Source organism: Planococcus citri, chromosome 3 (assembly GCF_950023065.1).
Source record: "Planococcus citri chromosome 3, ihPlaCitr1.1, whole genome shotgun sequence".
Lineage (NCBI taxonomy): Eukaryota > Metazoa > Arthropoda > Insecta > Hemiptera > Pseudococcidae > Planococcus > Planococcus citri.
In genome coordinates this window covers 72,747,981-72,759,893 of record NC_088679.1, presented here as the reverse complement: position 1 = coordinate 72,759,893, position 11,913 = coordinate 72,747,981, and the positions used below count along the sequence as shown (strand labels likewise).

At 34.2% G+C, this 11,913-nt stretch overlaps 1 protein-coding gene across 1 annotated transcript in view; it reads left to right on the top strand.

Moving 5' to 3' along the window:
* The first annotated feature begins 3,420 nt into the window (after positions 1-3,420).
* RasGAP1 (Ras GTPase activating protein 1) overlaps positions 3,421-11,913 on the top strand; it is a 50,827-nt gene continuing 42,334 nt past the window's right edge. Inside the window, exons 1-2 of the mRNA XM_065354856.1 lie at positions 3,421-3,685; positions 4,173-4,293. Coding sequence (XP_065210928.1) covers positions 3,622-3,685; positions 4,173-4,293 — 185 coding nt within the window. The 5' untranslated portion in view covers positions 3,421-3,621. The remainder of the gene's footprint in view (positions 3,686-4,172; positions 4,294-11,913) is intronic.

Below are 11,913 nucleotides of genomic sequence, written 5' to 3'. Positions count from 1 at the left end.
AATTGATAACGATGAATGACAGGAATCTGTGTGCAGTATAATCTTGCGGGGATCCGCAACATTTTTTCAGAAGTTTTTAGCTTGAATTAGTAATGAAAATATTAATTTTATTAAAACCATGATTATTACCTATTATAAGAAAAATTGACAACATACGTATAAGGAATTATGTTAATTACTTCGATAGTTATAATTCAAAGCCATAATTCAACCAAAAAGTACTAAGTAGAAATGGATGATTGAAGTAAGTAGGTAATCGATAATAATCACACGGAATTCGACCATTGTCATTTTCAAATCGAAAATAAGACTAAAGTAAAACTAAAAGCTTTTGTACAAATGTAATGTACCACTAACTTGGGCAATTTTTTCTCAAAAAAAATACTAAAATAGTTTCATTTACCTATTTGAAAAATAAATTCAAAAATTACTCTTTGAAAGTTTATTTAATAAAATTGAAAATAATAAATAAATAGGTATAGGTGGTAGGCGCCTGAATGAATGAAAATTTTCAAATTTAGTTTTTCAATTTTCATGAAACAATTTTAAATAAAGTGTAGATACCTAGGTATTTTATAAATACAGTCGAACCTCTCGCTAACGTAAGTGGCACACATGTAAGTGGAAAACCTCTATAAGTGGAACAAAACTCGTTTCCCTAGCACTTCCCTATATAAACCTACCTACATATGTGGCCTGTATGTTAAAGTAAGTTAACTTTTATACCTATGTATTTTTTTTTTTTTCAAGTAAGCATCAATATTTTTCCATGATGTTCATGATTTTATTATTCATTTTTATTTTCAAGTTCATGTGTTTAAAAAATGAATAAGGTGTCCCACTGTCCCTACTTTGATCACCTACTCGCGGTGAGACGAACAAAATTCGTTATGTACACAATAATTACTTCGTTTATTTTGAGAATTGAAGGAGCCACGTGCTTCGCAGAACTAGAAAATTACTAATTTTGAATGGTTCGTCAAAAATAAGGAAAATGTTTGAATCATTCAAATGATGCCCAAGCCCAAAACCGAAACCCATAGTATACCTACTCGAGTGAACGAACGAAATAGTATATTACAATACAAGGAGCGAAAGTGAAGTTAGTCATGTCATTTCAATTTGAAGATATTACACCATATTTGGGCAAAAATTTATCACTTTTGAAAATGTTGCCAAATATGAGAAAATGTTTGGATTATTTAGGGTTAGGTAGGTCACTTCAGTGTGTGCGGGTGTGGATGTGGTTTGGTTCTGTCGTTCTGTAATAATATTTTTTTTGCGATAGTGGTGGTTTTTCACATCAAAAACCATTTCAAATTTTCAAATGGTTTTGGTGGTTGTGATATCAAAAACAATTTTGATTTTCAAATAAATTTACAGAAAAACCAATTCAAGACTACTAAAAGTATGATTTGAGACAAAAAACAGGAAATTTCTATCACAGGTCAGGAAAACTTGAAAAAAAATTGCAAAAACCAAAAAGAACCATTTCATGAATTGGTTGTTATTGGTTATGGTTATGTACACTTAAAATTCATTGAAAATTGAAATGGTTCTTGTGGCCGTGGTTTTCTCCAAAGAACACAACTTTTTGGTAGTTTTGGTTTTTTCAATTCAAATTTTTTTCCCAAATGGTTGTTTTCAAATATATTGGGTTTTTGTTGTTGTTGTTTTTGAAATTTACAAAAAGAAGTTGAAATGGTTGTGGTAGTGGTTAAAACCAATTGAGGAGCTCATTGCAAAAATAGCCCTTGTCAGTTGTCACTTTGAAAAAAAATTGAGGAGGTTCTTTTTCTCCACTGCATACAGTGGTTTTTTGTCTTGCTTGTTTTTTATTTTCATTTTGGACAAGGGCTATTTTTGCAATGAGCTCCTCGATTGAAAAACAATGATTATGGTGGTTTTAAGCCCTGGTTTCCACTTTTCAGCAGAGCTGTGGGACCGAAACGATTTCGGGATTGGATTTCGGTTTCGGGATTGAAATTTTTTCATTTCGGGTTTGAATTCGTTTCGGGATTTGTTATTCAAATTTTTATTTCGGTTTCGGGATTCGTTTTGAGATTGAAAAATTTGTTTCGGTTCCGGGTTGAATCGGTTTCGGTTTCAGGATTTTCATTTCAACCAATTTCATGCCCAAATTCCAGTGTTGGAAAAAAAACGGTTTTTTTTTAAAAAAAGACAAAAAAAACGGTTTTTTTTTAAAAAAGACAAAAAAAACGGTTTTTTTAAAAAAAGACAAAACAAACGGTTTTTTTTTGTTTACTGCCGGATTCTCATGTGTTTTAAACGTGTTTAAAATGTGTTTTAAACGTGTTTAAAATGTGTTTTAAACACGTTTTTACACAAATTCATTTGTTTTGGATTCAGTTTTTCAAATATACGTCATCCAGCCATCAACATTCAAGATGCGACGTCATAAAATAGCTATAAGGCTCATGAAATATTAAAAAATTGAAATCAAAACACAAAATTTGCCTTCAAAAAAAAAGTATAGGAAGAAGAATGAAAATCTAAAAATTCAATTCCTTCAATTTCACTACTTTTTCAATAAGAAATTGAAAAAAAACGTGTTTTTTTTTAGGAAATTAGAGTTGAAAAAAAACTTGTTTAAAACAAAAAAAAAAAAAACATTTTAAACAGAATTTTTTTAAAACATGGTCCGTTTTTTTCTCAACGTTTAAAACATTGTTTTAAACGTTTTAAACACAGGGCAACGTTTTAAACTGACAACACTGCCAAATTCACTAATGGACCTTGCAAGGGTAAAAAAAAGAGGAATTTTCGGTTTTGGGATCAAGAAAAATAACGATTTCGGTTTCGGGATTGGTTTTGGGATCGAATTTGAATCGGGATTTAATCGGTTCCGGTTTCGGGATCGTTTCCGTCCCACAGCTCTGCTTTTCAGTTTGGCTCATTTTAGTTAAGGGGATGAAAGGATGGTAAATTTCCAGATATTTGTAGGTACCTATTTTAGAAACTTCCGGCCTTAGTTTCAGTTTTTTCCAGTTTCGGTTTCATTTCCACTATTTCCCAATCAAATTCGTAATATTTTGGAAATTTGTTGAAAAAAAAAAACTAAAAAGACGTACTTAACTTAAACTAGCAGAAATTTGAGAAATATTAGTTTTGCTTCTTATTTTTTTTGTTTCTTCAGTTTCAGTTTTTTTTTAACCAGTTTCAGTCTGCATTAGTATTAGTTCCAGTTTCAATTTTCCATCACTGGAAAAAATTCGGATAAAATAAGAAAAACCTCAAAAAGAAAAACTCCACAAAAATCGTTTTAAAAAAGTGAAAAACTTCACAAAATTAGTACCTAACCTGACCACATCCTCAGCGCTACCATCAGCGTTCACTTCGTTCCATCCATCACCACAATTACGTCGTTGGTTTTACCCTACCTATACCCCGCACTCCTCTCCATTCCTGTCACGCCTTGAAAATAATCACATCACTTCCTGTCCAACTCCAAAAAGTATGAATCGGAATCGGGCAAGATGAATGAATGAAAAAACTTATGAATGTAAATGTGTCGCGTCAGTGTTAGAGTGTACATGTAGTTCGGTGTATTGATGAAGACCGCGGGTTAGTTAGTGTAGTTTTAATTATAATTTCAACAAAATGCAAACAATGGCCGAAGCTAAATCACTTCTACGGACTGAAGAAAGACTTAAAATCAAAATCGGTGAGTAAAAATTCCTCTATACTCGGTTTCTCGTCTTCGGAAATCTACTTTGTACCGCAACTTCGTACTACCTTATGTCCGATTAAACGTGATTTTCAATAGTGTTTTCGTCTAATTACTCCGAATTAAACTTTCTTCGACTTATTTAGTGTTGTGATTCGCGTAAATTTCGCATTTAAATGTGTTTTAAAAGTGTTTCGAGTGTGAAAAAATGTGAATCTTCGCGTGTGTTGCTATGTCAACTTGTTGCATTCGACCATCTTTGTTTACAATATTATTATTTATGCGAGTTCGATGCGTTATTCGGTGTTTATTTTGATATCGGAATTAAATATATTATTTTTATTCTCCTTTTACGTAATGTTTGAACGGTTCTAATATGTAATACACTAGCATTACGATTAGATATATTACTTGTATAGTGATAATATACCGATAATAAGGCGAACTAATATAATACTATTGTGTGTTTTTGTCATGTCCACAGGTGAAGCGAAAAATATAATATCGCGTTCCGGTGGTTCGAATTGTCCTCGCGATGTATATTGTGCTTTATCACTCGATCAAGAAGAAATATTTCGAACATCTACTATCGAAAAATCACTCAAGTGAGTCTCACATCGAGCTGAAAAAGCTCCTATACTTATTATATGGTAATAGAGTTAGAATTACTACGGTTATAGATAGATATCTACGTTCATCGGTCGCTCGAAGGTTTCCCTTCGGTTTGTTGTATTTGTTATCAGAAAATATATATACAGAAGAAGACCGAACTCTACGTGCGTATTCGCATGTATATGAAATTCTACGTCGATAATCTCGCAAATTGTTTTATAATAACGATGTACGTAAACGACGATGCCAAATCAAATCCAAGTCGAAACGAGTACGTCGATTCGTTCGTAAAGAGGAAAATAGCTCTAACAATAAAATCCTACGTCGAGATTCGCGCAAAAGAACAAATAGAGCGGTAATTATTGTTGTTAAACGGTTCGGTACATTGCAGGAAGTTGGTTGAAAAGAAAAATAATCGATTCGATGACCTCTATTTGCATCGTTCTTCCATCTGACACCTTAAGTTAGCCATAGATTATTGTGTAATAAACATTCATCCGCACCGGTGCTCGGATACCTTTACCTGGGCTCGATATAAAATGGCGTTCGTCGATCAAAAATCGCCATCTCATTCCAGGTTTTTTCCCTTTCTATAAAATTACCCGGAATTTTCTGCTGTATCGTTGTGTTTTTGAATCATCATTCATGATCTGATACCGGTATCGCCACCGAACGTTGATAACGTCCAGTTATCTCCGCTTTTCCGACCATTTTTTTCAATTATTGTTCGACAATGTATGTATTTATATAAATTTAATTGTCGTATCACGTCCTTGAGCAGGGATGATGAACGAATTTACGTAAATATACACGTACGTGTGTGATAATTTCGCTGATAATGATGGTATGGCATCCCTCCTGCTCGTCCTGCTCGTCCTGCTCTTCGTCAAGTGCTCCGGTGTCAATTTTTTTCTGATCTGTTCGGTTTCAGTTCAAAGTGATCGAACATACGTCAAAAGAAACACCAATATAGTGAATCTGGTCGAATACACGATTTACTTTGAGTAGGAACAGAACAGAACAGAACAAAAAAAATATGGAATAAAATAAAGGAAATCCTTAATCAGTCGGAAAAATGCCAGAGTGAGAGAGACAAAAAGTGTAATAGCATTTCTGAGGAATACCCGCATCTCTCTATCACCATCTCTATGTAGGCTAAGTAATGAATTAAGACCGGATGTACGTATACAGACTATATATTTATTGTATAGACCGGATGTTGATATGGCATGTAGGTAGGTAACGTTTACATGGTAGTCGTTATCTCGCGTATAGTATTTAGGTATTCGGAAATCGCAGCATTCATTAGATAACTAAATGAGCAGCTTTAATACACTTACGTAGAAAAAAAAGAAGAAAAAAGAAACATCCACACTGCAGCAGTGAGCGGTGTGTTTATTTTTATTAATTTTTTCCTTTTTTTTTGGCCCGGTGAGTGAGGAAGGAGAAGGAGTAGAGGGGAGGGTCTTCCACCTTCTCATCTTCGGTTTCGGTGTATGTGTTTCTATATCTGTTCATTTAGCTCCTCTACGGTATGATACTATTCGTCGGGAAATAACCAGTTTTTTTTTTCATCGTCTTGCAACATCCGAGTGTAAGGTATAAAGAGACGACAACTAGCGATCATATGATCGGAATTTTCTTTATTGATCGGCATCTCTTCTTGGTTAGGATGGGATTAGGTGTACTGAAGTATTTGTACGAGTATATGTGAGAGTGGTGGTGGTTTTTTTGATTTATGGTGTAGATGTACTGAGAGAAGAGACCTACGTCTGTGTGTGCTCGAGAGGAAAACGATTGCTGTGGTGTATGATGAGGGGAAGATGGGGGCGTGAGATTAAAATGAATATGCATATCGAGTATGTGTGTGTAGTTAAAGTTATACATATGTAGTGTAGATTTATCTAGACAAAAAGAAAAAAAAGTTTTGTATTTGTTCTCTTCGTAGTCATTTAGATTGCCTATCTTTGTAATTAAATCCGAGTTATTGGGTTTTTATTATCGAAATTATTTTTTTAAAAGTTATCGATATTGGAAAATAAGTATAAGAAGCAATGTATAGAATATTAACGGATTAGATTATTATTTTAGATTGTACACGAGGGTTTTTTTTTGGAACTTAATAACGCTCGTGTGTGTTTTTTAATTGATAGAGTAGGTATTTTTTTCGTCCATTGTTTTATCAGTTGAGGGAAATTGTTTACGTAACTCGACTCGACTCGAATTTTTCACTGATTTTTCTCGCATATCCTGTCAATTTGCTCGTACAATTGTTGGTATTTTGTCGTTCATTTGCGATTATGTCAATATGATTAAATAGGTATTTTTATTATGATGTGATGGAATATGTCGATTGTGAATCATTTTTGTTGAGACGCGTACGTCGTATGTACAAAAAAACAACAAAACCCATTATAATAATCATCTGGCCAGTTTGTGATAATATTTTGCTAAAAAATAACGTATAGATATGAAATGTTTTTTTGAAATTATGATTATTTTATCTTATTTTTTTGAAAAAAATTGCGTTGCAGAAGAGCATTTCGATTTCGAAATAGAGCTAGTGTTTGATTAGATGCGAGTGTTGAAAAAAATACGATGAGGGAGAAGGGGTTAGGAGAGGTTAAGCTTTCATTAATGTCGAGGAAAAATCCATGTCAGCTTTTTGAAGTCTTGGATGAAGTGCTATAGTTGCTGAAAATGAAAAAAGTTATGAAAATTCGTTTTGGAAGTTTATTTATAACTTGAAAATTTCCTCTAACTCTCCACACCTCTTCAAATGGCATGATTTCTTTAAAAAATGAATTTATAAAAATAAATATCCGATCTGGTTTTGTTAGGAGAAAAGTAGAGGGAGGGTGGAGGGGGGTAGTGGTCCTACAAGGCCATCACACCAGATAAATTACTCGAGGTGACTGGGTTGATTGGGGAAAAAGACGATTTAAAGCCCTCATAACTAAAATTTAAGCTTCTCAAATTAATTTTTAGATTTTCTTCGTAGATAAAATTTTCGAAAATCCAAAAATAGAGATTTTCTAAAATTCATGCCTTTCCTTCTTTTAAATATAACTATTTTCTTCCGCAAAAATATATAAAATCAGTTCTGAAGCTAATATCGACCCCCCCTCACTCTCTCTAAAAAAAAATTGAATAGATCTCGTGGATTTTTAGCTGCCGAAATTAATATCTACCCATTCTGGTGAAATTCAAAAATCCTGGAGGAATCTGAAAATGGCTGGGATTAGTGAAATCATTATCTGTCGGGGGGGGGGGGGGGGGTAGGAGAGGATGGTTACAGTTGAGAAAATAGTGATTCGAGCAAGTTAAAAACTCCTATTCGAACAGAATTTTTTTCATTTCTTCAATTTTTCGCCTCATGTTAGTCAAAAAACACTCGAGATGTCCATCCGCATCCTTCTCTTTCTTGCCCTTTGTAACTCAACTCGTTAAACAGGTCTAAAATGAGCCAAGACTCGATTTTTAGCTGTCCAGCTGAATTTTCATGCTTTCTGAAGAAATTAAAAAAATTGTGGAAAAATTGAAAATCGCGTTGAAAGCTCCAGAGTGATTGGAAATGCTGAAATTCAGTTTGTAAAACTCGATACTGGTATCAGAACTGATATTCGTCATTTTTACTAAATTTGGATTTGATTTTTTTTTAATATTCCAAAAATTGAAAAATCAATTTGGTCTGCTAAAATGTTCTGAAAATAATAATATTTAGAGCATTTTTGGATATTTTTATCGTAGGGTGTCTAAAAGGTTCTGTAAAGTCTTGCAAACGATGTGAGAATAGTGGGGCTGAAAATTGATTGAAAAATTTAAGCATTTTTTATGAAAATTGGTGGAAAATCTTTTTTTTTTCATAATTCATTGTTCTATGACCAAACTCAAATTTTAATGTACACTTCACCTTGAGAACAGAAACGCTGATGTGATGGCTCACGATGCCTGAAACATTCCCGAATGTCAAGAACGCATTTTTGAAAGTGGGAGGGGGGAGAAGAAGAGTAGAATGAAGAATCTGAAGTGTAACTGAAAAGACAGTGCTCCTTTGAAAAAAGCAAAGAGGGAGGGAAGGGAATTCGAAAAACATGATTCATAGTTCTTCAAAACTTTTGGAAAGACGCTCTGAAAGTTTTGCTCGTTAATCCAAAGAAAGAGTTAAACTACCTAGTGGTCTAAAAAAAGTGAAGAAAAATCAAATTTGTTCGTCAAGATTTTTTGAGGGGGGGGGGAGACTAGAGTATGAAAAAGGAATTGATTTTTGAAATGAGAAAGTTCATGTATTGGAAAAATGATGAATTTCATTCAAACCCATGATGAAAGAATGAAAAAATTACGAATTAAAACTGAAGTTTTTTTTTGTCTTTTTGTTTAATTTTCCTGAAATAATGGGTCCTTTTTTTAGGGAGAATTGAGAGGGGCGTTCTCATTTCTCTTGCCTCAAAAATGTTCAAAATTTGAGTAATTTTGGGGTTTGAGGAGGCTATTGTTGCTATTTTGAAATTTTCTATTGAAAACAACAAAATGAGAAAATTGGAAGAATTTTTGGTAGGTAATTTTTGCATTTTTCCAGGCAAAAAAAACTATAAAAAAATTTCAAAATTCATTAAATCATTATCAGATCCGAGATGTGGATGAGATGATTGCGTACTGAATATTTGCCAGGTTAATTGAGTACCAAACCAACGAATCAAGTTTGTTGCATCGTTTATTATAATAATATGTAGATGAGTTGAATCATTTTAACGACCACTGATCTCTTTATTTTGCTCGTCACGAAGTCCGGTCAAGGAGCTAGGGCATAAGTACCTACGTTAATCGTTGGTTACATAAGATTCGAGATCATTCATCGTTCGAAAGGTGAAAAAATGTATCAACGAATTTTTCTCAAATTACGAATTCCTTATTGTGATTTGAAGTGTTCAATTTATAGATTTACGTGGATTTTATTCTATTTCGTTTCTCATTCTATTATTAATACTCGTACGTTTTATTTCAATTTCATTGGGAAAATTATCTCGAAAGTTGGAGGGTGCTTTGAAAGGCAAGGGTTGGTTAATTTTATTTTAAAGTGGTTTGATTTTTTTCATTTTTATGGGCAAAAATATTTTTTTTTTTCAAAAAAAAAATCTAGATGAAATATTGTGTAATTTTTTATCATTATAACGAGAAATATTCGATTTTTTTCCAATTCGGAATTTTTTTTTTAAAATTACACAATTTTCCACTTTTGTCTCCTCATTGCAACTTCTATGTTTGAATTTTTCTCATTTTCATCACCATCTGTGGGTACCCTTTCTTCGCCAACCTGTTGAGTTTGACGTAACTTGGCTGTATTTAATCACCTACGGTACAATTATTAGCGTCCAAGTATACACATTGTTTGAATAAGATCACCGATCTCCCTCCCCTTCGTCCACACCTTTGAGTAATTCACGAATTAATCCTCGTTGCCCTAGTACATATAAAACACGATGGCGTGGCTGTATGCCTGTGCCATGTTGTTACGCATCCATAATAGTGTACCCAGTATGTAATTTTATCTGTATTCTGGTTCCTTGCTACTGGTTTTTTCGCTTCTTTTTACCATCGTGTATGTAATAATGTTCACGCTCGATCGACTCATTAAGTATAAACGACGCCCAAACTTTTACGCGAGACCACGCATCGCTTCGGGTCGCGATCGCCTGTAGCTGTGCTCGATTGTACCTACGTAAATACGAGGAGTAAATCTGTTCAAAAATATCCACATCCAGTCTGCCATTTGGTTGTTAGATATCCGATTTTATACTCAACTTGTACACGAATAATAATATGTACATTATTGTGTACAAGACAAGATGATTGTATATGCTGCATTATGCACCCATGTCCCTTATAGATAGACCTACGTGTACAGGTTCGAGTGCATTAGTACATACTACCACCTAATGGTATACTTTGGTATACCCTGACAATATCCAATAATGGTCAACAAAACGAGCACCTCTTCTCTGTCTCTCTCTCTCACTCTCTCGTGCATAGTCTACAAATAATAATATTCAGCCGATGCTGTGGCGGAGGCTGCAGCCAGAACCAACAACTCGTATTGGAAATGTATAACCGGGCGCGTATGTGTGTGGGTTAGAAGAAGAAATGGGTTCCATATAGCGCGTGGCATTTATACGCATAGGCGAACTAGAGTGCAATTCTGGACGATTATGATTCTTCGTTCTATTCGCAGCGTGTTGTAGGTATTTCATTGCTCGTTCGTATAATTAAAATTTTCTTTGATTCGTATAAGATCTAACTTGAATCTGATGGTAGCTGTTTAGAATTGCTACGTTTGGGGAATTCGAAAAGCTCGTCGTGTACTATCCCAATATTTTACGAATTGTTTTCCTTCGCTTGAAAAAGTCTGCTCTATGTTTTTAAACACTCGATGACGTAAATGCAGTTGGAGAAATGTGGTGTTTTGTCGAAAAAATTGACATCTAAAATACATATGTACCTTCAAGTACTGGTAATTTACCAAGTGTGTGTGTCTGCTGACTCCATATACGCGATGATGAGGATCTGCTGCGCTAATATTACAGACAACGACGATGGTGTGGCAGGCAGGCTATAGAGTGAAAACAATGTCATAATTCTCAGGGACATATTAGGTTTTTAAGACATAACAGTACGCCTCCGCCAACTTGCCTCTCGCTTATATCTATACGTGTGTTTGTTTGCACTGCGTATGTGTGAGTAATTCAAACATGGATATGACATTTGGTCGCGTAATAAAACCAAAAACAACTGTAAAAAAATATGTATCTGTATAGCGAAGAAGAACAGAGAACGAACGTAATGTACAACTTGCCAGAACTCGGCCAATAACTAGATCAGCAATTAAAAAATCATACATTGAGAAGTTCTCTCGACGTCGTTGTTGCGGTGTTTTCAATGAATGTATTCGCAGATGAGAGAGAGAGACAAATAGTATGAATGAACGAGCGTGTCAAAACAAATAGAAAAATAAACGTCGAGTTTGATTGATTTTATCTATATTTGTTCGCGGATTAGAGAAGCTTCGACGTCCTACTCCGTCCATCACGTTGTTGAGCTGCGCCCATCGTAATATCATGTTTGCTAGTATATGGTGGATTTTGGTCTGAGCTGACTTTGCTGCTGTAAGCTCTTGAAGGTTATTTGATTTTCGCGAAGTTTTCGAAAATAGGTTTTTTCTAGTTGTGTTGAAGAGATAGAAAGGATGAAGTAATAGAAATCTGCAGAAATCATACCTGGGATATTTTTGAATCCGAGTGTCAAATTTTATGTTTGAGGGTCAGTCTAGTTGGATTATGATATTTCTGAAACTAGGTCCCAAACTTTAACTTCCTGGCTAAATTGGGCGATTTTGTAGAAATAGTTGGAATTTAAATGCGTTTGGAAAAACTACAAAATTAATTTTTTTGATGATGAGGAAGTGAAAAGTGCAAATATTTGAAATTCAGATTTTTATGCTGGATTTCAGTTCGCTAAATTAAATTCATTTGGAGCGATAAAAAACCTGGCGGGGGGGGGTCAAGCTCGCTCAGAATACGCAATAACCATTAGATTCTTCCCCATTTCCCCTTCTGTTG